At 33.7% G+C, this 27092-nt stretch overlaps 1 protein-coding gene across 1 annotated transcript; it reads left to right on the forward strand.

The window, feature by feature from the left end:
* The first annotated feature begins 17610 nt into the window (after nt 1-17610).
* On the forward strand, nt 17611-20085 carry LOC134847663 (perivitellin-2 67 kDa subunit-like). Its single transcript, XM_063864826.1, has 3 exons — nt 17611-17736; nt 17823-18202; nt 18445-20085. Exons 1-3 carry the CDS (start codon nt 17706-17708, stop codon nt 19966-19968), a joined length of 1935 nt encoding a protein of 644 aa, XP_063720896.1. The 5' UTR covers nt 17611-17705; the 3' UTR covers nt 19969-20085.
* Nucleotides 20086-27092: the final 7007 nt, after the last annotated feature.

Below are 27092 nucleotides of genomic sequence, written 5' to 3' on the forward strand. Positions count from 1 at the left end.
TGCTCGGGCTTTTGAATAGAGTGTTGCTATTATATCTGTGGTTTCTATAGCTTGTGGTTCTGTTTCACATTGTGATACTTGATTTATTGCATATTTGTGTAGTGTTTTTTGTTCATTTTCTTCGCAATCGTAATGTGTTACTAATAAATCTTGTGGTCCTGTACGAGGGGAAGGGTTTATGTTTTGATTTGAGGTTACTAGAAAAAGGAGTTGGAGAAAATTTAATAATTTTAGAATATACATGTGTATGATAATCCTGAGTATGGATTATAAAATGTAATGTAACCGATTGTGTTTTTGGTATATCTGTCGTATTTATATATTACTTCAGTAGTTATAAAAGGTGGTGGTAGTGATTGTGCTGTTATGTTAGGTGGATTTAATGGGTAGGGATGTTGTGTAATATTGTTTAATTTAACTGTGATTTCAAACTTTAATTGTAAACTGTTTTGTTGGAGTATTTGAATATTGTGATCACGGATATCGTTGTGAATATCTTGGCGATATTGTAATCTATTAAGTGCCCAGTTATGAAGGCGGTTACTTTCTTGATGTTGTCCAAATAATGGTGGAGGTGCTGTGAATGTATTCCAATCTAGTCTTAAAGGAATATTTATTGATGATTGTTCTCGATATCTGGCGTCGAGATTATTTGGAAAATTTAAGTTAAAGGGTAGTGGTGAAAATTGGCTTATTGATGGTGTTGACGGTAGTGATAATGTTTCTGGTAGTGATGAGGATGTTGTTGTATCCGTAGAAATATCTATGGGGTCATTGACTAAATTTGGTTCACCTTGTGTAAATGAATGTGTAGTCCAATATGGCAGTCGTGATGTTTGGTTTGTGGGGTTAAAAGGATTTTCACGTATTTGTTCAGATGTTGGTGTTGAACCTAAGTAATCTGATGGTAAGCTTGAGGTGCTACGTTGTGAAAAAAGTGTAGGAGTTTCTGGTGTGATACCAGTGGTGTTTTCTGGAGTGGTTTGTGATGGGGATTGAGGTATGTCAAAATGAACTCGGGGAGTTTGAAAATTTCTATTTCGTCGAGGATGTATAATTTGTCTATTTATTTCTGTTGTGTTTTGGTTTTGACTAAGGTTTCGTATTCTACTTAGTTCTTGTGGTAGTGTTGGGTAAAGATTATATGTTGGTTCACTTAGAGATGCTTGTCGTTGAACTGGTTCTAGTGGTTCAGATAAACGAGCGTGCCGTTCTTCAAAAGTGTATGGATTGTCTTGAAAAGAAATTCGTGTAGGTGTTTGAGGATTTTGAGTAGTTGAAGGTGGTGTTGGATTATCTTGGGATGTTGTCGGTGAAGACTGATTCTGTGACTGTTGGGTAGCAATTTTTGATGGATTTTTGAATTGTTACTTTAGTGGGAAGGTTTATGTTTATTATAATATTCTTCCAAAAAAATAATTAGAAAAATTGTTGCTAGGGCAAATGTGATGATTGCTTTCTTTATACATTTACATATGGTCAAAATGAGGGATGATAAAAATGTTATGAAAATTACAAACAATAAAAAAATATCAGTTCTACTGAAAATTGTTCGTATCATTTAGACAAGTTGTGAAAATCGTACCTGTGGATATATTCAAGGGTTTTGGAAAGTTGGAGGAATAGTTCGAGTATTGTGTAGAAAATTAAAAAAATGTTACAAAAAATGATTAGGATTATTAGAAAATATTCAAGTATATCAAAAAGAAATATTATAAAAGCTTCAAGTATTGAAAAAAAATGTTTAAAATTTATAAGTATTTGAGCAACTGTTTGAGAGAAAAGCATTTAAGAAATGATCTCTTGGTCGAATATTTTTTGCTGTTTGAGGCGATTTTCTAGTGTGGTCGAATTATTTATTAGTTTTTTGACAAGTGGGTTGAGTTTTGTAAAAAATTGTTGGGGGCAATTTTCATGGTGACTGGGAGGTCGTCTTTTTCTTTATTTTTGTTTGTCAAATGATCCGGGGTATGGTGAGATTTTTATACTTTAGGCTAATTAAAATCTTCATTTTGTTACTTTAGGCTAAGTTATCAAATTTGTTTTGGGGGTATTCGTGGTCTGAGTTGGGGAAATATTGTTGATCTTTGGGTTATTAGATAAGGGAGGGGTACGGTATTATGGTGATATTTATTTTAACTGTCAAGTTGGAGTGGTTTGCTTATTTTTGACCTGGAGGTTGTAAAGTTATAGTTAGAGATGTGCCTGGAGTTCTAGATTATTCGTCTAATTGGTCTTAGTTTGAGTTAGAGAAGGTGGCGGATTGGATGAATCCTATTGGTATATTTTGAACTAGAATTATTGCGTACTTGTGAGCATGTTATTTTGAAAAATTGAAATGAAAAATGTTACGGAGGTTTCAAGATTATGAAGTATAAAATCTTAAAATTACTTTTTAAATTCTACTTTCTTTAGTATTTTAGATTGGGGGATGAACATTTTGTAGTTTTTACGTGGTTGATTTCGGAGTCTTGTTGTTTTTCTATGTTCTGATTTGTCTATTTCTTCTTGGGGTATTATTTGTTCTGTCATTTTTCTATTTTTTCTTAGTTTTGGAGATTCTTTATGGTTTTGTGTATTGTTTTTGGTGGCGGTTGGTTTTGTGTTTTGATTTTCGGTGGGGTTATCATTTTGTTCTGTGTTTTTCAGATGTGGTTCGTCTTGAATGATTTTTAATCCTGTGAAAGAATATAATTGAGTTAATTCGCGGAGTGCGTATTCTTTTGGGTAATAAGGTAATAGGTTGTTTCGATGTTGAACGATTTCTTTTTTGTTTGAGTCGGTAATTTTATATGTGACATCAGTGGGTTTTGCAATTATTTGGTAGGGTCCTTTTCGGAGGGGTTGTAATTTTTTAGAAATTCCTTTTTGAGTATTAAAATTAGGTATTAAAACAAATGTTCCAATTTTTAAATCGGAAGCTGGTGTAAAACGTGAATTGATTTGGTCATTTATGTTTTGTCTTTGTAATAACTTTTTCGTTATTTTTTGGTAAATTTCATTGTGTTTCTTATCTCTATTTAGAATCCATTCGGTGTGTGTACCGGAGGCTAATTTAAGAATTTGTGGGTGATGAAAATGATCTTCATCGTGCGTATGTAATGGGAGGTTATAACAAATTGAGTCTTTAGTTGGTTGACAATAACCTTGTGCGTTTTTATGGGAATTTGCTGTAAACATTATTGGTTTGCGTGGCTTTTGGTTAAAAACCATTTCGTATGGTGACATTCCTAAAGTTGTCGTAATTTGTGAATTATATGCTAAGGGAAATAATTTTACATCTGCTGACCATTCGGTATATTTTGTATCATTTCCGTTGATGATACATCTAAGATATTCTTGTAGTGAACGGTTCATACCTTCGACTAAGCCGTTTGTCCAAGGTGCATGAGATGTACGTGGTTTGTGTTTAATGTTGTATAAATGACATAGTGTTATTATTTCATTATTTATGAATTCTGTACCATTGTCTGTAACTAAAATTTCTGGTAGTCCGAATTTTGCTATCCAGTGTTCATAGAGTGTTGTGTAAGCGTAATAAGCGTTACAATGTGGTACTGGGTTAAGTGCTACATAATGTGTAAATGCGTCAACAATTACCATAATGTAGGAGTTTCCTTCTGATGAGGGTGAAATTGGGCCTTTAGTATCAAATGAGATACGGTGATTAAAGTACAAACTTTGTCCTTTAAAATCTTGTTTTTGTGCTATTTGTTTTTGATTTGGGTAAGGTTTATTCAGTTGACATACTATACAATCATTGCATAGTACTTTTATCCAAATTGGTGCATTTGGGAAGTAAAAATTTTGTATAAAATTTGAATATGTTTTTTCTGATCCAGAGTGTCCTTTAATATTTTGTGTATGTGAAATATTAAAAGCTATAAGAATCATACTTACAGGGAGACAGGGGACTATGGATTCGTTTAAGTTGTATTCTAAAAGGTCTGTAGTTTCATTAATTGTTGTGTAATTAAATTTGCGAAAGTATCGGAGGAGTGTTTTGTTTCCTAGAATGGTTGAATCTGCTTTGATAGGTTTAGTTTTATATTTGTGCCATGATTTCAGTTGTCTAATTATCGGGTCAAGATTTTGATATTGTTTCAGTGTTGAAATTGTAATCGTATCTGTTGGGGGGAGAAAAATGTTTTCAATTTCGAATTTAGATAAGGGTATTGTATCAAGTGGGTCGTGAAGGTCAAAAACTTGATTTATTGTGTATTTTGAATCATTTGTTTGTGGTCCTGATAAATTTATTTTATCAGTTAAATTTTCTTTTTCAATTAGTGGAAAATGGTCTTTTTTAGGTGGGTGTTGTTTTGTTCGTTTTTGTTGGGTGTTATTTTTTATCCATTGAGAATATGGGATTGGTTTGAAAGTTGATGTTCCAAGTAAATCAACTTCATAATGATTATTTTGACAATCTAGATAAAGTGGGAAATGTTGTAAATTATTTATTTGTGATTGTTCAATATCAGTTTTTACTGCATATTTGCATTCCAATCGGGGTGATGTTTCGTTTTCTGCAAGGTAGAATTTTATGTTTTTGGGTATTTCAACTGTTGTTTTTCGTGTAAGTAATTCAGGTGGTGTATTTCGACTTAAGGTGTCTGGTAATGCAAGATTTTTTCCTGCAGTCCAAACTATATGTAAGTTTGGAAATTTCATTAGAATTAGTTGAAATCTGTAAACTCGGTGGTTTGGGTTAGATTTCTGTGTGAAAAGAAAAATGATTGGTTTGTGGTCTGTGAATAAAACTGTTGGATGTTTTGATCCAAGTATCAGAAATTCATATTCTGTCAGTGTATATATTATGGCTGTACATTCTCTCATTAGAGTTGAGAGTCGTAGCTCTGCTTGAGTGAATAATCGAGAATTTGCTGATATGAGGTTCATTTTATTTGTACCATTATGTGATTGTAATAGTGCTGCACCGATGCCAAAGTTGGAAGCATCGCACATTGCATAAAATGGTTGATTTGAATCTGGAATTGTGTTTGAAATTTGTTCAGTTAAAAGTTTCTTTATTTCTTCAAATCGTGTTTGATGTTCTGTATTCCATTCAAAATTATTTTGTTGTCTAAGGATGTTGTAAAATGGTCGTAGATATAATTGCATTTTATAAACATATTTACTTAAAAAGTTTAACATTCCAAGGAATTCTTGGATTTTCTTTTTATTTGTTGGTGGTTGAAGTTTTTGAATAGCGTCAATGCGTGATTTCAATGGAGTGATTGTTTTTCTTTCTATATTATGTCCTAAGAATTTAACTCTTGTCAAAAAGAAGTGTGATTTATCGGGGGCGGCCTTCAGATTTTCGTTCTGAAGTATTTGGTGATATTTTTCTAAAACGTCGAACATTTCGTCTTTTGTTTGTGATTGCATAAAAACATCGTCTAGATAGGTGATTGCGTTTTTCTTGAGTATTAGTGGTCTAAAAATTTTGCTCATAAAAGCTGAAAATGCTGCTGGTCCTATGGATATTCCATAGAATAAGCGGTTGAATTCATATTGTTGGTTTCCGATAACAAATTGTGTTAAACGTCGTGATTGTTCATCTAGTGGCATTTGATTGTATGCACTATTCATATCGGCGGTTGTAAAGTATTTGCCGTTTATTTTTGTTAAAATAACTTGTATTGGTTCAATGGGCCAATTACATTTTGATTCATCTATGAGTGAATTGAGGTATCTAGCGTCGAGAACGATTTTTAATGATTCTCCTTTAGCTAGAATGATAACGGGGTTGATAAATGTGTTGCCTTTTGGTTGTTCTTCTTTATTAACTGGTGATATAATGTTGTATTGTTCTAAAATATCGAGTAATCTGTTCACTTTATCATGTAAGTGAATTGGTACTTTACTTGCTCTCTGTTTTTTGAAAACTGCGTCTGGTTTTAACGGGAGATGTAGTGATGAACTGATTTTTCCAACATCGAATTTTGATGTTGCATAGACTGATGAATATTTAATTAGCTGTTTGGCTAACTTTTCGAATTCGTCTTGTGTTATTTGTGAATGTTGGAAATTAAACATTGTTAAAAATTTTTGTTGGTCCTCTGTGTAGTTACTGATGTTGAATGTAGGTTTGAAATATGGAGTTTTTGTGAAATAATCCGTATTTCTGTTTTCGTTACTTATTATATTATTTATAGATAATTCTTCATTAAGAATTGTAGATTGGCAAATATCTAGTAATTGGAGTATATTATTTACGCGATAGGCTTTTTTGTGAATTGGTGATATTGTAGCGTTGGTTTCACAATACCCTAAAAGTCCTAAAGGTAATGTTACTTGGTAAGGTGTATTATTATAGACATGTAAGGAAATGATATCGGAATTCGAATTTTTCAAATATTTTATTGAAGAGATTGTGATTTTGAAAAATTTATGAATAGGTTTGAATTCAAAATCTGACATATAAAATTTTTGTTTGTTTTGTTCTTTATCATATTGGTGAACTTGTTTGATTGAAAAATTATAGATGTTTCCTGATAGTGGTTTCAGGTGTTTTCTTTGTTGGTTAAATATCGGATAAAATTTTGAAAAGAATGGTGGTTGTTTATTTAATCTTTGAAAAAATGTTAAGGATGTTTCTTTTGTTTTTGTATATTTATCTTTGATTAATATTTTACTATTTAGTATGTTAATTGTTGGTATATACTTCGAAATAAATGGTATTCCAATGATATTATATTTAATATCAGTGATATGAAATATTTGTTTAAATGGCTTATTTAAAATTTTGCTTTGCTCCATTGTTCTGGTAGGGAGGAGAAATAATTGGATTTTTCCGTAGTTTATCAATGTTGATCCTTGTGCTGTTGCTAACTTACTGGAGGTTTCGAGAGGTGTTAGCTTTGGATGTAAAGTTTTTATTTCATTCCATGTGGGAATGTTTATTATGTTTGATTCTGCTCCTGAATCAATTAAAAAATCTATTTCAAGGTCTGGTGGTTGAAATTCTTTATTTCTTGGGCTTTCTAAGAGAAATGGTATTGTCCAAATTTTTTCTTTGGGTTGTTCTTTTTGTATATTTTGATAAATATGGTTTGTATTCAAGCATTTTGTTTTGGTATTTTTATTGGTTTGATTTGTAGTGTTAATCTCGTTTGTTTCTTGCGTCGTTGGTGTGGAATTTATGGGTGTAGTGTAATAATTTTGAAGAAATTCTGATTGATTTTCATATATATGTGATGGAAAGGGTTGTTCATATATGACAGATTCATAGTCATTTTCGACTTTTATCATATTGATAGCAAGAGTGTTTTCAGTATCACTTTCTGAATCTGATGATGTACAGTTTATTTGATTGAGTTGTAACGCATCAGTTACTGTGTTATCAATACCTGGAGGGTCTGATGTTGTTTCTGGGTTAGATTGTACTTGATTGATTTGCCTTTGATGTTTAGGTGTACTACTTCTGTGGCGATTATTAGAATTATTATAGTTATTATTATTCCGGTGTGGTGATTGGGAATAATTTCTATAACGATTATTATAACTTGGGTGTCGGTTTTGTGAATTATTTCGCGATCTGTTTTGGTAATTATTGTTTGGTCTGTTATAGTTCGATCTATTATATGAGTTATTCCTTGATCGATTGTTCGGGTAATTCTGGTTTCGGTTGTTTGAATAACTTCTATTTCGATTATAGGAGTAGTTTCTATTCCTATTGTATGATGAATTTCGTGATTGATTGTTTGGATAGTAGTTATTTCTTGATTGGGAATTAGATCTAGAAACAAATCGTTGTGTATTTGAATTTGATCTGGAGTAGTTATTTCTACTATTTGGTCTATTGTAGTGATTTTGTGATGAATTATACGTGTTTCTTCGTTCTGGTGATCTTCCTCTATAACTTGAGTTATATGGGGATTGATTTCTTGTATAATTTGTATTGTTCGGGAGTGGTTTTCCTGAACTGTTGTTGCTGTGGACTGTTTTGTTCGGTAGATTTTGATCTTTTTTCATGTATTGATAGAATGATTTATTTGGTTCTTTGTATTTTTGAGGTTTATTTTGACTATCTTGCTGTTTTTGTCTACATTCGGAAATACTATGTCCGTATCGTCGGCAATAATTACACCATTTTTTGAAAGATGGTTTGCCTTTAAAGTTCGGGTTCTTTTCGTAAATATTGAGTATTTCAGTGATTTTTTCAACGAGGTCTGTTTCTGATTCCTGTATATTATTAATATTAGTGGGAGTCGTTTCAATTCTGTTAACGTATTGTAATTTCAGATTTTCCGTTTCTTCTAGTTTCATCGTGATTTCTGCTTGTTCTAATTTGTCTACTAGTTTTCGAAAATCTAAATCGGGTTCTCGAATTGAAGAAGGATGGGATGCTCTCTTTTTTATTGCTATTTTCCTTAATTGTGGTGTTAAGGTCATCATTAAGATTTCTGTCATTTTTGTGTTTTTATAGTCATGTCTATTTAGTGAGTATGCTTTTCGAACTAGTGTTTCGATTCGTACTGCTATTTGCTTGATGGTTTCGTTTGGTAATCTACGAATTTCATTACATAAAACTCTTTGTTGTTGTTTGTTTCTTTCGGAGTCAAACATTTTTGAAAATTCTTGTGTAAATCTTTTCCAGTTTGATTTTATTTCTAGAGGTAGTACTGAAAACCATTTTTGGGCTGCGCCATCTAAGGTTGTTTGTATTAACGCTGTGCGTCGATGTATCCAGTTTTGATGTAGTGGCGTATTAATTGGTTCAGGTCCAATATTTAAAATCAGGTTTGCTGTTACTGCATTTAAATAATCTTCTACAGAGTATTCAGGGTCTGTTCCTGTGAAAACCATTAAAGGTTTGTTTGATGTTATTGATGATCCACCCATTAGGTATGGATTCATTGTCATTTGTAGTGATTCTGCTGCATTTGGCATTTGAGAAAAATTTGAAAGTTGGTTTCTTGTTATTTCATGTTGTTGGAGATAATATGGGAGTGGTATTTCATTTTGCATTTGTGATGGTTGATACGAGTGTGCAGTCATTGGATTTTGTTGTTGAATTGGTTGAAAAGATTGTGTATTAATTAGATTTTGTTGTTGAATTGGTTGTTGATGTTGTGCATCTATTGTTTGTGGAGAAAAATTTCTATGGTTTGTACATGTTTTCTGTATTCCTTGTCTACGATATTCTTGAGTATTTTGTGCAAATATATCTGGTTGTAAAAAATCGTCATCTGAGGATAAATAATCCATTTGATAAGATGTTTGTTTTTTATTTTTATTCTGTTGAAAAAATGGGTAATTTTCACTGCGATCCTGTGGAGGATTTGGTTGAAAATTTTTGGAATTATATTGGGCCGTTGGGTTATCCCAGTTTCGAGGTTTTGTATATTGATTAAAATTCCTTTGTGGTTGATAATTTGTTTTTGATGGATGTGTATAATTATAATTATGGTCTGCAAAGTTGTTTCTAGTGAATGTTTTGCGTGTTTTTGATGGTATTGTCATGGGTCTGTATGTTTGGTAATCCATATGGGAATATTTTGGAGCAACCGAAGGTTTAACGGTTGATTGTAAGGTTACCTGTGTTTGTGAAGGATTTGTATTTCTTGGTGTTGTTAAATTTGGGCGTATTGGTGAAATACTTTGTTGTGTAGTTGTTGTGTGTACAATTTCTTCATTTATGAAGTGTGATGGTGTCTGGATATCTTGTTGAGTAAGATTCCTAGTTCCATTGAGGTTTTCGTTGTGTATGACTGTCGAGTTTAAACTATTATTTTGTGTATCGGGTAAAAATGTATTATAGTTTAATGGTGTTGCATCAATTGTTAATGGTATTACTCTTACATAATCTCTTATGTAAGATATTGTACCTATTGCTTGACTTGAGATTGATTGTGGAAAGCTTATAAATGCGGGATGAGACCATTCGGGGTCCCAAACATAATCTGATTGTTCTGTGATAGCGGTATCATCGTTCGAATTTTGGGGTCTAAAATTTTTTCTTGCTTGTGCAATTAAATCAATATTGTGTGTGAAATAATCTATTATGAACCATGCCAAAATTTTTTGTAAATCGTGTTTGGTATGTTGTGAAACGTCGTCTTTCGTGAAATTTTCTTTAATGATGTTTAAATAACTAGAGAGTAGTGTGATTTCATGTCGTACTCTTAAATGTTTAGATGTTTCTGTCGGTGAGACATTTGTTAATGGGAGTTCATTTTCTAATATTGAAATATAACTATATATTATTGCGAAAACTTCATTGGTGAAAATGGAGTTTGCTCTTTGTGAGTTATGGTATTGGATGCTTTTTATATATTCTGAAAAAACTTTTGAAAATTCTAAATCAAGATCGTCTGTTTGAATTGTATATGTTCTATTATTATGGTTTGGTGAGATGAATTCTATAGAGTAGATTCCATACTGTTGTGTTATGTTGCATATATCTTTTAAGTAGTGATCTATGATTTGTCTTTTGATTTTTACATCGGGGAACTCTGTTTTACATGGGCTGATTCCGGGTTCAAATAAGTTTACGAGTAAATTTTGACAAAATATGTGTTGTCCTCTATCAGTATCTGCGTCTACTATAAAAGGAAAGATTTCATCATCATCTGGAGTTTCGTCACCTGGGGTGTGCGTTGAACTCATTTTTTCGTTCGATGACTGTTAATATGTAATTATTAATGTGTCGAATTGGTTGATTCCAATTGTATAGATGTACTGGTTTGTGTTTATACTGCTTTTTTATTCTTCTTTTTCCTCTTTGTGATGAATTTGAAGTTGTTTCTGAGTCAGAAAAATATAATTGATCGTGAAGTGGGTAATTTTTATCTACTGATTCTTTTAGTTTGTAAAGTTCGTCTAAACTGTTGGTTTCTGATTCTGAAAATGCGTTTCGATTTTTTGAAAATCTTTTTCGTGTTATTTGTCTTTGTTTAGTCATTATTTTTCTCTTTAGTGTTTGTCGTTTTGTTCGAATGTATCCAACTGTTTGTGTATGAGGTGTGATTACAAGGTCGTATTTTTTGTTATCTATTTCACAATTGTGTAAAATGATTGTTTGTTTATTTCCTAGGTTTTTAAATGACATAAGGTTTAGGATGACGGATGCAAAAAGTTGTTAAGTGAATTCTAATTACCTAAACTATTAGTCCTTACGATTTTTTGGTTAGCTTAACCTGGGTCTTTTGTTCAGGGTTGGAGAGAAAAGTATATCGATTCCGAAGAATGATTTTTACTTTCTCGTGACTAGTATAAGCTAAGGTGTTAACTTACTTAATCTTACTTAGGGGTAGTGATTGTGTTCAAGGGTTGGAGAATAGTAAATCGATCCACAAGGTTCAGGTATAATTAGAACGCGAGTAGTTCGTTAGATACTATTTTAAACTTACTAAGTCTAAGATTTATCCTGGGTCTGGTAAGAGGGGGGGTCAAGTGAAGGATGAATAACCGAAGTTCTTCACTGTTTATCCTAATTTGAATGATTAGTTTTGTGTAAAAATTTCTATTAGTCCTGGGTTTTTAGAGAGGGTTGGGTAGTGAATCGACGTTTGAGGTCGTTAGACACTAATTAAGTGGGTGGGGGAGAACAAAGTTGTTCTGTTTGATCCAAGGATAAGCCTTGATGATCAATTTTGAAATTTAATTAAGTAGAAAATGATTTAAGATCCAAGGATAAGCCTTGATGATCTGGTTTTAAAATTAAGTGAATTTGAGTTTTGATAAATTTTTAAATGTGTGTAAAGGAAAGATTTAGTGTTTTATGATGTTAGTGAGTTGATGATTGCTGTTATGTTTTAGGTGATGAAGCTGGAACAACAAGATGATTTATGATTACTAACCATTTATTGTCATGCTACTAATTTTTATTTTTATTTTCCAATAAATATTTTTCAAACATGTTTTGTATAATACTGCAGAGTTTTAGGAAAACGATCTTAGATCTTTTTATCAATCGTTATTGTATAATATTAATTTTGTTTAGCGCCTGAAATGATTTTGAAGATTAACTTCAAGGTTTTATGTTTGCAATTGGAAATCTAAATTCATTGCAAGTAGTATTCGAAATATAAAAGTTTGTTCTGGCTTTTGCCGAACTATCATATAACTATACGGCAAGTTTCTACTTTGTCGTATGTCGTCTTTGGTTCGATGTCTTCTTCCAATTCCGGGTAGTTCTATTATGGTTCGGAATATTGGCTCTGATCTATTGAGTCGGAGAGACATTTCAATTAAATTATTGTCGTATAACATTTTGTAAATGTTTTTGTCTAATTTCTAATCTATTTTTGGTTAATTCTAATCTAGTAAGGTCTTGTTCGAGACTTATGGTCGCACCAGATGAGTTAGGACTGGGGTGTATAACTCATAGAGTAATTTCGGATAGGGTACACCGTCTGCTCGTCACGCTATCTTATTTTCGGCCGGATAGATTCGTGCAACTTCTTAGTCTAATACCGATCCTAATCTTACTCTTATACTATCTAGTCTCAGGTTGTTTAACTAGTCTCTGCTAGGCTCAATAGATCTAGGGTATACTGGTTTATTGCGGCTGCTGAAGTGCTCGGGAGAGTCCAACTAATTTCTAAGTTAAATTCAAATCTCTCTGGTGCTGAAATTACAAGTAACTTCAGCACTTACAAATAAGTGGGTTGTTAGTTAGATGGATCATGATTGGTTAATATTAAATACTTTACATTGGTAAAACATTTAATTTATCCAATCATAAAATATAGTTTAGATCAGGTTCCAAAAGGACTAATTCACTTTTTGCAAAAAATGGAACAAGTCAACAAGATCTGATTCTGGATTTAGCCATAATCTTATAATTAACCTCGAGCACTAATAATCTCATATTTCAATAAGTTTCAAAGCTCTTGATTAAAGTATGATTACCATCAAAATTGGAACAATGTTAATATTAAGTCGAATTTATATTGTTTTCGTATCAAAAAACGTCCAATGATTGACCTTGAGAACATTGTTTGATTACAATGCAGTTTGGAACTTTTCTCAAAAATTTTACATTACCATTTTCAAAACAAAGCATTTGTTTAATAAAACTGCCCTGCTTTGGTTTTTTGGCAAGCGACCAATGGGTTATGGAAACAGCAAATTTTCATAAAAACTAGAAAAAGTTAGCAGGCACGCAATGATCACTTGTCTCAAAGCAGCCAATCAAGCCGCTCATTTGCAATGCAGTTTTAAACTGTAAAAGAACGAAGTGACTTTCATAAGTTTGTTAACGCTCAAGTATAAATTTTCGCGGTTGACTTTTGATTTCTTTTTAAGTTCACATCATTTCCTTTGTTACAAGAAAGGCAAACTCCACTACCGAACAGCAAAAATGTTGAAAGTCACGAAAAAAGTGAATGATTTCTAATTTCAATAATCGACGTTCTTTTTCTGAATTCTCAGCGAAATGAAAAAAACTTCCTATTATTCAAGTTTTCTATAATTTAGATAATATCACAGAAAAGGTGCCGAAATCCTTCGAAATCCTTCAACTTGATAAAATTTTCGAATTTCGAAAGAAGAAAGTTTCAAAAGTTTCCAATCAACTTTTTATTCCTTGTTCTTTTACACAGACTGTTGGCCTTATTTTTTTTATAGAAAACTGAAATCAAGAGTTTCTAATTTTGAAGGTTTTTTACGAGAAAACTGCAAAAGTCAAACATGCTGAAAAAAACATCGACAGGTCAGTTACACTCTTATTTTTAAAATAAAAAAATCAGCAATTTTGGAAAGAATTTAAGTGCTTTTAAATCCGAGGGGCTTATGAGCAGTAATCGTGCCGGAGGAAGGAAAAGACTCATTTATTTTTGCCACGATCGAACCTTTTCTCTTAAAAATCCAAAAAGAAGACATAATTCTCTAGCTGCCATGAAAAATGAGTAACTCAAACTTTTACTGGTATAAAATGCACCAAATTTCTATCATTTTAACTGTATGCAACTTAATTAGGCACCGTTTTTTCTAATTAGCTGTAGAGCTGTAGTATTGGAAATGCTACACTAAAATAAAAGGCTTTTGTTTCAATTGCTTTCATAGGATCCGAGTGGACTATTTTCTAATTTAAAGTCATTCACAATTTAAGACAAGAATGCCTTTTTTACTTAACATTTGATTCAGATTTCAACAGAACAACTTAATCTAAAACGTTGAAAGTCAAAAAAATATATATCTAATTTTCCGATTTCTGAACGGATTTTTTTTTCTTTCAGTTTTATTAACCTTGGAAAACCATTCAGCGGGATCATAGCGTTTCCGGGAAAGGACAGAAGAGCGAAAAATGAACTGCATAAACAATTAGAGGCAGCAGAAAAAAAGATAAAAATCTTAAGAGACTTAATGTGGCCTTAGAGAGGAAACTTGAAACCTTGTCTGACTAACATCTTGAACGTTTTACTTTTGTTTTGAAGCTCTCTTTAATCTTAAACATGTTATTTTATAATTAGATTCATGCTTTAAGCAATGCCTATTTGGGGGATTGTATTCACACCTTTCATCTAATCAAGGGGGTGAGTTGGTGTATTGGAAATGCTAGACTAAAATAAAACGCTATTGTTTTAATGGTTTATATAAGATCCAAGTGGACTCTTTTCGATTTTAAATTCGTTCACACCTAAAATTAAGAATGCATTTCTTAAATTTATTATTTGATTCAGATTTTAACTGAACAACTTAACTTAAAACGTTAAAAATCAAATCCAAATAACTAATTCCTAGAATTCTGAACGGACTTTTTTTATTCTTTCAGTTTTATTAGCCTCGGAAAAGGTAACGATTTTTATTGAAGTTCAACGGATAAGCGAGGGAACTGAGTAATTATGCACGTCGCCAGTCAGGCAGAATGTGTCTCTTGCTTTGGCTTTGAAAATAGACAAATGCCCCACTGCTCTGAAACTTAAATTAATTAAGGCAGAAAAAAATATTATGAGTTTCCTCCAGTTAAACTACATGCTGATTTTTTTTATATAAAAAATCAATAAAAACGCAAATGCCTATTTAATCAATCGGAGGATAAAAATAAAAGCAGGTTGAAGTCTAATAGCAGGTGCAGTGGCCTGAATATCATTAAAATTGGACTGAAGTGTAAAATCAGACTTAAAATGTTTCGGATGAGCCTACGTGCATTTTTCAGTGACTCTGCATGATTTCTTACGCTTAAACAGAGGGCTGAAACATTCTTATCCGTCTCCTATTTGTTTTTCTATAAGATAAAATTTTAAGTTTTATCCCTTTTTCCCTATTTTCCCTTTTAGGAGTGTCACTCAACACTTAATTAGTTTAACTTGTAATAACTTATAAGAAAAAAAAATTGGACATATTATAACTTTAGGTTGAAACTTAAAAAAAAACATTAAAATAAGCTGAATAAGGAAAAAAAGTAAGTAAAATTCCCCAATTTCACTCAAAATTTCAATTCAGCCAGATGAATTTCAATTTTAACAAAATTTTGTCCAATTACGGTCAAAATCACTCCGGGTAAAACAGAAGAGCTTCTATTTCAACAATATTAACCCAATGTCAGTCAAAATTAGTCCAATGAAACAAGTTTAACTTCCATTGGAAAATTTTCATAATTCTAATTAGGCCAAAAAAAACTTAAAAATTCTTTTTGGTAATTTTGCATTTTAGTAGTGTCAGTCAAAATTTGATAAGTTTAACTAGGACAATATATTAAATTAAATAAACTAATCTAAAACGGACTCGAAGAGCAACCACCCTGGTGTCGGACAAATTCTCAACAGACAGCGGCAATTGGACATTGTACCCTTTTTGTCCACGAGCAGCGGTCATTAAATTCTCTTCATCTTCTCTCCACTACCTCCCAGCTAAATTTTGTAAGACAGGAAAATAATAAGTTAATAAACTACAAATACCCTCCAATTGATAAAAGTCAACAATAGATCAACAGTTGTGCATAACGTTTATTCTTTTCTATTATTATTTTAACTCTAGGACCAGATCGACTATAATTTATGATATGAATTAACCGAGAAAAAAGTTGTGGTTGCTAATTAGCAGATAACTACCCCTTAAAATGTATGTAATCGAAAAAAAATGGTTTTTGATTTTTCAAATTATTAGGAAAGTGAGTTTCTGTTAAGTTGTTTCCAACTTCAAAACGCTAGAGACAGATGTTATCTAACTTTAGGGCCCGCAATCTCATTGATCGCCTTTTTGCTAGATCGTCCTCGATAGAGTCGAGGTTAATAATATCTTCACTATCGCTCATCATTCCATAACAGGTTTCTGCTAAATTTATGTCATGAAAAATTTGACTCATTATTATTATAACTAGTAAATACCAAAAAAGGAAACGTTCTCCGATCAAATCGGTTAGTATAAGCAAATAATTTAGACAATTTAAACATAGATTAAACATCTTGTTAACAGTTTTATACTTTCATCAGATGTTCCGAAAATGCTCAAAAACTTAATAAACTTAATCTTAATGCAATCTACGTGTATTCTAAATGGTTTATAAATTAATTCATCAATCATATAGACAAACAAACCTGAGATAAATTGATATTAGTCATTCCAGCTTACGATAACACTTACGATTGACGTTTATGGCATTGAACCTACAAAAAGGCACTTACATCATTTCGGAAACTGCTGTAGCCAAATTGGTGCGAGAGCATTGTTTAGTGTGAAACAGCTGTCATCGCGATGAATCCAAAGAGACAGGTCGAATGTTGATGGTAGGTTTGATTTTTCATGTAACAATTTCAAACAACTACCGGTTTTTCGAAAACAAGTCTTGTTAATGGAGAAGAGAAATATCGATACAAAAATGAGAGGATATAGTATGATGCTAACTGTTTTGATCCTGCTAGTGATCAGAGCGTGAATAACAAAGCTTGGTTCACCTCAAACATATTTTGAAAGAAAATCGATTTATTAAAAGCACAATTAGTTGTACACGAGGAATCATATATTTGGGTCAAAAAGGCCACCGTAGATAGAGAGGCAACAGCATGACCAGGGAAACAATCAAAAGAATAGACTTATGTGACAAAACTCAAAGTTTAATTTGTTGAGCAAAGGGTTAGTCTATGATAATAACTGATAGCGCTCCAAACTTTTAAATAGAACGCTCTCGCTGAAACCAATTTGACATTAACTACAAGATATTGAGAAAAAATGACCAAGTTTTAGCATCAAAGTACCAGGTGCTTTCTTATATACAACATATTTTGATTGCATTAGGTTCAATGGGCTGCATATGATAAGTATATAACCTCATTTACATGTAAGCAAGCCAATACCCCCAAATTTTAGAAGGGAAAACATGCAGCAACCAAAATTTTGTTTTATACTTTTTTCCATAGAGTGCCCGACAAATGACCAATTTCAACACCCCTCAAAACATGGGTGCCCGAAAAAGTAGGAGATTTAACCCCTTTGGGGTTCAAAAATGGTCATTGCAAAGGCACACGAAAAAAAGGGGGTTAAAAGTGGTCATTTTACTAGCCACTTTTACACTACTACTAAAAACTTTCATTTTGAATCCGAGTTTTCGAGATAACTTCAAATTTCGAACTTCAAAGTTCAAAATATAAACTTAACAAAAATGTCAGCATTAGTTACCAAGCAATTAGTTAATACTTATATTTATCTTCTTAATGCTGTTTAATGATCAACTCTTTCCGATATTTATCAAGAATGCTAGAAACTATTCCGTAATCTCAACTATTTGAGGCAGGTCATTTTAATTTCTACCAGTGGATATGAAGCTTGTAAATTTTAGCGTTCTTCTAGGTGAATGTATATTAAATTATTTTGCAAAAATTTAAAAAAAAAACATTCGAACCAGTTTTAACGAGTTAGATTTTGTGTTACTTTAGCTGCGTTGAAATGGGGCGTTACAGAGTCCAAATGGCTCACGCATATTCCAGACAGGGAGTCCAGTCAAGACCCAGATCCAAGACAACCGGCAGTCGATTTCATGTCTTCCCAACAACTCCCCCCGAGCGGCCATTCTTCTGCTCCTGTGCACTCAATCGATCCTCCTCGTCCCTGTTACACTCTCCCCTCTGGCGGTCTGGCTTTCCTCGGTAGAGGGGTGGATATCACACGACTGGATCTGTTCAGCTCATTTGCACAGTCTTCTTCTTCTTCTTCTGATGTTGGCATGAATTCTGCCGCCATCAAGGGCCCAGTGGTTAACCTGACTTGCACATTTGGATATGAGTGGACCAACTCTTTCAACTCCAAAACTTACAAGGTGTGCTCAATGTAGACTAGATTAAAAGTGTAAATTGTAAGAAAAGAACCAAAGTTCATGTTAGGCAACCATACTGGAAAAGAGTAACAAAAAATCAAAAAGAGTACAAAAAATTTGGTATCTCTGATAAATTGCACAAAATTGCAAAAATGTTCAATGGCCCATTTTGAAAATGAGACCATGAAACGTTTTATCAAGAAGATGTAGTTGGCTTTTAGTTTGTGGTGATTGTGTTTTGACAGGTGGCTGACCAGGTGTGGAATGTGGACAACAAGAGGGTGCAGATGACAAAAGAAGAGGTGCACTCGTTCACTTCACACTCTGAACTGCAACAGTTCTTGGCTGCCACTGTTGGAGTGACACACGAGAACGGGATGTTTGCTCGCACTCACACTTACAGCTCAATCAGTGACCAGTTGCAGACAGCCACCAACTTAATTGCGATGGTCCACTCTCCCGTTTTGTCCTCAGAAGCAACCCTGCTGCCTAAACAGGAGCTGCAGTTGAGTGCCATTGTGCAAAAGTATCTTGACAACATCGACAAAGACTTCGACTCGGATACTGAAGGATACAAGCGCTTCATTGCCACCTTCGGAACCCATTTCTTCTCATCAGTCAGATTCGGACCCCTTGTACAGAACATGTTCACAATTGACAGGAGTCTCCAGAACATGTACGACAGATCCCAAATTGAGACCTTCAGTGTGGAAAGCTTCAGTAGATGGTTCGACGAGACTCTTCTTAAAAGACACCCAGAAGTGACTGCAGCAGGTGATCAGTTTGATACCCTGTCTACTCGTACTTATGAAGTGTTCGGGGGTCGAACAGAGCTGCTAGCCAGAGGAGAGACGAATGAGTGGTTCACAACTGCCCTGGATAGTCCGTGGGTATATGGAGGTCAGCTGGTTCCCATTTACGATCTAATATCTGACGAGAGGCAAAAGGAATCAGTGCGGAAAGCAGTTGAAGCTCATTTGGACAGAGCATCAGTAGAGGATATCGAGAGTCGACTGAAAGTGGCTATTGGGAAGTATCAGAATTCAGGGAGGGCCAGTGACTTAAAGAGTATCGAGAAGGAAGTGATACTGCTGAGACAGAAAAAGTCAATTGAGCACACTTTGGCCAATCACTGGGTTAATGCCCTCAAATACAGCCTGGCTGCTCCTAAATGGTGGCAAGAAGCTGAGATTTGTTTCAAGTATGCAAACGACGTGCCTGGAAAGTACTGCAGCGGAGCTAAGCCTACTTGTGCGCCTTTGAATCAGTTCACGGAAATGTATCAGGACTGGAGCAGAAAACAGGGGGGTTGTCAGATGATGTGGGGACTGTTTGTCCCAGCAGAAACGGAGGCGTGGTTCGAAGAGACAGTCAAGCTCTGCTTCAATTTCAGCTCTGTCGGCCAGACATTCCAGTGCGGGTTGGCAGACCATAAAAATGGAGAAGTTTGTACTGTGGTTAACCAGTACTCTGCGCCACTCTATGATCACACTGATTCCAGGACCAAAGGGGGATGCAACATAGCCTGGAAGCTGGGACTGGACAGACCTGACTTGGCTCCCACTTGGCTGCTCAACAGTCGCTTCTGCTACAGCTACAAAAAGAGGAGCAAAAGACTGTACATGACAGAGAGCACAGACACCATCTGCTCTCTAGTAGGCGACTACACCGCTCCTTTCTTCGACAACTCCCACTTCAGAGCCTCCATCAACTACGCAGAGAACTACATACAGTGGGGAGTGTTCGACAATCAGCACTCGCCTGTGTGAAAAACATCGCTGAACTGGTGGTGCCAACCTATCTTACCTAATCTTATTATTCCACTCTTCTCTAAGGAAGCCATATCTGATTTAGCAAGTGCTCAATTAAAAACCTTCTATCTTTCAGTTTTGCTAGTTTCACATATGCTACTCGTTCAGTATGAAACGGTTAAGTTTAAGACAAAACTTAAGACAAAACTGGCAAAATAACATTGAATGGAAACCAAATACAAAAGCAAAATAAGGATAGCCGGTTACTGCGCAAGTAGACAGAATTTTCCGACCATAGTCTTAAAAAAAAATATTGTATGAAATGACTGCAAAATATTATATATCACTAGATCCCTTCCGATAATTAATTAAGGCACCTGATTGTGCGGGGAAAACAAAAATAAAAAATTGAAACACTCCCAAATACAGAGTTTTTCCCCATTTTCAGACGGTCGGAACAAAAATTTGCTTTAGTGCTTAGCAGTTTCATTGACAGCATAACAAATAACCATGTAATTTCACTTGAAAAGCTTAGGGCATTACGGCTTTCCATAATCGACGCAATTTTGATTCGATGACTAAATTTTGAAAAATGAGGCAAAAATCTTAGCAACAAAAACCTCTTTGACATTAAGTGACTATTAGATTTACGGAAAAAAATCCAAAAAAAAATAAAAAGTTGCACAAGAAAAAGAAATAACTATCACCACTGATCAGCTTAGAACATAAAAAACAATATATGATTTTCAAGTTCCCTTTCGGCACATGTCTAAATTTACCACCCTGAGCACAATTATTCCGTTATTTTCATTACGAAAGTCGGAACAATAAGAACGGAATATTAATGGTCAGTAACTTCTAGAGCAAAACATCCTAAAACATAGTTGAGAATAACTGGCGGAGCAAGCGGATTAATTATTGATGCATTGATCGAGGCAATCTTGATTTTAAAAGAAGCTGTTGAAACTAAGCACAAGCAAAACTCAAAAATAGGTCTATCGAAAAAATTCAAACCAAAAAACAAATGCTAACAGGAGATCAGCATTGGAACAAACCTTCTGAAATGGTCAACAAACCGACGAAACTTGGTTAGTCGCAATTGATCTCCAACAAAAAAAAATAAATTTGAAAAGAAGGAATATCCGAAGCGCCGGATACATGCTCAAATTTTGTATTTGAAATCACCTTCAAAGGATTGACTAATTTTCAATCAATTGTAGAAAAAGTGTTCCTCATTTTAAATTAAAACTTAACTAATTTTTCAAACCATTTAATGTTTGTTATTTTTTTTGAACTGTCGGCATACAACGCAATGTCTGAAGGGTTTGCCAGCCCCTAGTCACAGCCTAGCATCCCACCAAAGGAGCGATTGTTCCGGGATCAAATTGCTAGAGGCAGTATTTTCAAATGCGAGTCAAGTCAATGCGTTTTTTTACGTCTTCGGAAGGCTGCAAGGAGACGTTTTTTTCTCAAAAAAAAATTGACGAACATTATTTTAGTTTTAAAATATATATGAAGAACAAGAAATTTCCGTCAGCCAACCGAAAGTTAGTACGTTCAAGATAATACTCGTGACCTGATACCACTAATATTTGTCTGTCTTTGCATGGTAAGTAAAACGGAAGGAGGCTTCAAACATTTTAGCTAATAGAATGGTAAAACAATCGTTCAAGTGTAAGGCAGTAAGATTTTACGTACATTTTTTAAATAAAATTCCTGTGTTGCTTTCAATTAGCACCATGTCGGTTATCTCTGTTTTAAACGCGTGAATGAGGGATTATTTCTCTAACTTATCGAAATGCAATTACTTTTAAGATGCTAGAGGCATCAAGTGAATTAAGACTGGCTTTTCAAGCCTCAATTCGTACACTTAATTGGAATATTCCTGTACTTATAAAAAGGACTTAATTTGAAACAATTTATAGGCTTTAAAGGGGGTAAAATTGGTGTGGGGTTATCTTGGTACGGGGTTATAAAGTAAAGGGTGTAAAAATTGGGTGTTAAGTAACGTGTGGTTAAAAAGTGGGACCCTCATCTTTAATCCACTGCTGTTTGGATAATACTTACTTCTCCAGTCTCTAACAACTAACAGTAACAGTAACAAGACTAATCGTTTTGTTCCGATTGCCTTTTTACGTGTCTTCATTGATTTTTGGTTGCGGAACTATGTCGTTGTTTTTTCGTTTTGTGATATGAGAACTTCAACTAAAGGCTAGAATTAGGGCTTTTTAGTAATTGTAATTTAGGCACACTCGACAACAGTTTTTCTAATCATAACCAAAAAAGTTTATTTCGAAAACCACCAAAAATTGTAAATCCTTAATAGCGCTTAGAAACTTCTTAAACCAATTTTAGTGACTTAAAATTTTTCCCCCTGAATATAAGCCTCAACGCTCGCTCTATTCGCTCAAAGTTAAAACGAAAATCAACTAATTTAAACTGGTTTTTCTCCATACCGAAAAAACTTTCGTTTTGCAACTTAAAGGGCTTGAATCTAATGTATCACTCGACCCATTCTGATGGTTATTTGTGCTACCTGATAAGGCGCGAGAATTTTTTAAAACAAACAAATTGCAAAAACTGAATCACAACCAATGACAAAAATTTCCCAATTTTCAGTGCTTGTCTCAACAACAAGGAGGGATAGCCAATTGCTGTGCAATTACAAGTAATACAGAATGTTCTAACAATATTAAACGAAGTATAAAAATTACTTCAGGAAATGTGCACATTTTGAATTTTTTCTACAAAGCGGTAGGGGATTGGATAAGCTAATAAGCTAAAAGAGTTTCAAGGGAAATCAATTTTTAAATTTTAACTTTTTTTACTATTACCAGTACATAAATATAAATTTTTATCGATTATAAGCACTTTAAAAGCGTATTAAAAATAGGTTTTTCTCGATATGAAAATTTTATGGGATTTTATTTACAACCCTTGCGATACATCTATAACATTGCATTGCGAACAATGAAAAGATTAAAAGAAGAAAATCGTTTTTGAAAAAAATGGCTGAACAAAACTCCAAACAACTCTTTCGTCAAAACTGTCATACCTTTCTCATAGACGATGATCTTAAACAGCCTTACCAAGCATCAGAATCAATGACTGAGAGGCAACAAAGGCAAAAAACTTGGGCCAGCCCTCGTTAAGTTGAAAACGAAATTGTAGACATAAAACATATTCTAGCTATTAAAATACTTTTAATAGGCATCCCTTCAAACAGACAAAAACCAAAAATTATAATTCACCCTTCAAACTGCACTACATTTTTGACTAATCCAAAATAACATACGCCGATTTTGTTCAACCGAAAAAAAGGCAAAACATATAAATTTAGTCAAAATCAAAGTTGGTAAATTATCGAATCTCAATTATAGTGAACACAGCTTGAATCAAAAATGTAGGAATCCTAGTTTTCAAAAACAAAACACTGAGTTAACCTAAAAGATTTAAGAAATTGCATTTAAGAAACTTAAAATCAGCCGAGAGAAATTAGAACGAGAACCACAAACCAAAAAAAAACTTAATTTTCATTATTTTATTTTTAAAAAAATAACTAGTACCCCACATGAACCAAAAAATAGTTCTAAATAATTTTTCAAGTTGGGCAGGTCAGCTTTCAAGCATGTCAGAATGTGTAAAAAAAGTTATTTACGGGAAAAAAGTCTAGTTCGCGATTACATAAACTTCAGATAGACCCTAGCGATATATCATTTTATAGCCAATTTAACTGTGATTCGATCGATAATTTCACTGGTGAAAGCAAGTGTTTTGTAATCGCGAGCTAGACTTTTTTCCCGTAAATAACTTTTCTTACACATTCTGACATGCTTGAGGCTGACATGCCTGATACCTGATTTTGCGAGGAAAAGTAAGAAAAAAACTGAAACAAACCTAAATACAAAAGTCTACTCACTTTCAATGGTCAAATTCAACATAGCATAGCAGGCAGACAAGTTTAAAAGAATCAACGAACGGAAGGAAATAGAACAAAAGGCCTTCTTTTCAAAGTAAAAATGGTTGGCTTTTTGACAAATCGAACCCAATTATAAAGAGCTGCATCATTGGGTGAATTTGTTTTTCCCCTGGTGAATCTTAAAACTGACATTCAAGTTCGAAACTAGGATTCTATCAAGTTTTTTGAGCCATTTCCGTTTTCGTAAATGAATAGCGCAGTGCTTATCTCCTCCAGCAAATGAATTTGATTTAAACTCGCAAAGGAATTATGTTGGCAATAACAAATAAAAAACGAAACAAAAAAATCACGTATTATTGTCTTCACTAGGGCCCTTGACACTGAATCATCTCACAGCTTGTTGATTTTTAATCTTTTTTTACACAGACGCGAAGTGCTGCTTCGTTTGCTCGAGCAAATATATCACAGATTAAGCTAGCGCAAACTCAGCCTTCATGTGGTCTCTTATTGACTTTGAAGTTTGACCAAAACCCCACTCTACGCCAGTGGCCTATCTAAATCTCGAGATACTTTTCTGATAAAAAAATAACAAATATTTTGAAAAGATACGAAGGTGAAGGTTAATCAGTGACAATGAGATATGATAAACCATGTTTGCTTTTTACCTGCAGTTCTATCAGGTCTTGTTACAAACTATCTATGAAATCTTGACCTGGCAGAACTCCGGGTTAAGAAAGACGACTTAAGGATGCTGAAGTCAAAACTGTATTTTTGGATCTCATAAGACTTGCCGTGAAGCTACAAAAGCTGACGGAAGGAGTCTGTTTACCGTAAAGATAATTTTGAAGGGCCATAATTTTGAAGGGCCGTTGAAAAAAAGCGTACTTTGCGCATGAAAGACGAAAAAGAACAAAAAAAAGTTCGAGCCAAATTACATTAAGAAATTATATTGTTTGACAAAAAAAAACTTTTCGAAAAACGACCAAAATTTCAAGTAAATGAAATTTTCTTGAGTCTATAGCAGAGTAAACCCTATGCATAGAAGATTTAGTTACCCAATTTTTTCAATTAAACCCTTTATTCCAATTTAAGAGGGTATATTTTGGGAAAAACCAAAATCAAGTTTTTCAAGGGTCAAAATTTGAAAATAAGTTTTGACCTAAGCTCTAACATTTTTTAACAAAAATTAGGGTGTAGCCACTTATGCAGGGAAAATTCTCACAACCAGTTGTTTTGATTCAGCCCTCAATCCCAGATTTGGTAGGGTAGGTTTCAAAAAAGGAATAAAAATTTACACAGAGGCGAAGTTGCGCTTCGCAAACACTTGCGAAAACACGACCAAAAAGAAGCTCTCTCAAGTGAAATAAGCAAAAATATAAAAAGCCTCGAAGTAGCAAAAACTCGGCTAGGGATTCGAACATGAGTCTAACATGACAGATTTCGAGTCTCACGCACTATCCCCTCAGCCACGCAAGCTTCACAACCGACAAACACTAGTCACAAATAAATCAGCTACATATACTCATAAATTGCCAATTGAGTTCAGCAGAAAAGGCACCAAATACGAATAGACTCAATTTTGCAAGTAATGATTTGGAATATAACAAACTGAAGGCATCCACACTAACTCTGCATGTAACAAGACGCAAAGCATAAATCCACATTATGTATGAGTTATGCATTGCAAAACATTGCGAAATATACGTCCACTTTATTGATGACTTATGCATTTCAAAACATTGTTAAAAAACTTCTGAAATCGAGTTCTTATTGTGATGTTTGAAATAAATTATTTTCGTTTCATTTCGCCTTTTTCGTTTCAATTGATAAATTAAAAGTGTATCAACTGTGTTAATTTATTACTATTCGAATGTCAAAGCACAAGTTATCAAAAAGCTGTAAAGTTGCCCCAAAAGTTACACCAATCTTTGCAATTTAGTTTGGAAAAAAAAGAAGGTTCTTACTAATACACTAGCTTTATAAGTGTCAGCAAAACGGTCTACATGTCAAATAATGGCATTTTTTAGGGGAATTTTTTCTTGTTTCTCTCAACACAAGTGCATAAGGTTGATAGCCACATATGCAAGAAAAACCCATTATCTAATTTTTCGGTTGTACTTTTAATCTAAGATTTGGAAAGGTTGTCTACCTACAAAAGTGTCTTTTTTCTAGGGCAGTTAAATTTTTCTGCAAAAATTTCAGCGTAGCCGCTCAAGTAGTAAACTTTTTTCAAGCAGTTTCTTGATTTAATACTTAGTCCTAGATTTCGGAAGGTAGTTTTAGGAAAATCGAAAGCATCAAACAAAATCAGTTTAAAGTTTAAAAAAGGCCAACAATTTTTGTACAAAAACGCACATCCATATTTACATGATTTATTTTCTACAACTTGTTCCTTCAATTGAACCCTTTTTACCAGTTTTGGGAGGAAAATTTTCGAAAAGTGCAAAGGTCCGCACAACTGATCAAAATTCCGAGCAAATATTTAGCCTTAGTATAAAGTTTTACGTTCTTTCTCAAAAGTTTCAACTAGGGCGCAAACGCTTATGCAAGGAAGATATGCAAAACCTGTTTTTTTTTCGATGGAAATCAAACTTATTTTTCAACAAAAACTAGGGCGAAGACGCTTATGCAGGGATGATATCCAATACCAGTTTTTTTCTGCACTTTCAATCGCATATTAGGTCTAGTTTTGGAGAAGTCAAAAAATTTCACATTATTCAAAATCTTTAAAATGCCGTACTCCGAATACTCTACTTTTTTCTATAAGCAATTAGGACTTAAGTCGCACTTACAGAGGAGATCATCTAATACTTTTTCGATAGAACCATTAAGCTCAAATCTCGAAGGGTACTTTTTGAGGAAATGAAAAAATAACAAAAAAGGTCCTATGCATTTTCATTATACCTGTTTCGCATTTTGTAGCGCTCAGATAATACCTAATTTGTCATGCATGAATTTCGAACGAAACATACCGTACTTTCATGATCCCAAATAGACAATTTTCCTACTCCCATATGTTTATGAAAAAATAAGTGCTGATAGAATAACTTTTTATTTTGAACTGAGGGCATCGGAGTCTTTCACACTCTATTACTAACAAGTCGATATTTTGTGCTAAAACAACATGCTTTAGTTAGCTTCAAATCAATTTTGCGCTGCGGTAGTCGAAAATGATACGCGAATTTCAAATATTTCAATTTATAAAAATAAAACATTACTCAAA

This window comes from Symsagittifera roscoffensis, chromosome 6 (assembly GCF_963678635.1).
Source record: "Symsagittifera roscoffensis chromosome 6, txSymRosc1.1, whole genome shotgun sequence".
NCBI lineage: Eukaryota > Metazoa > Xenacoelomorpha > Acoela > Convolutidae > Symsagittifera > Symsagittifera roscoffensis.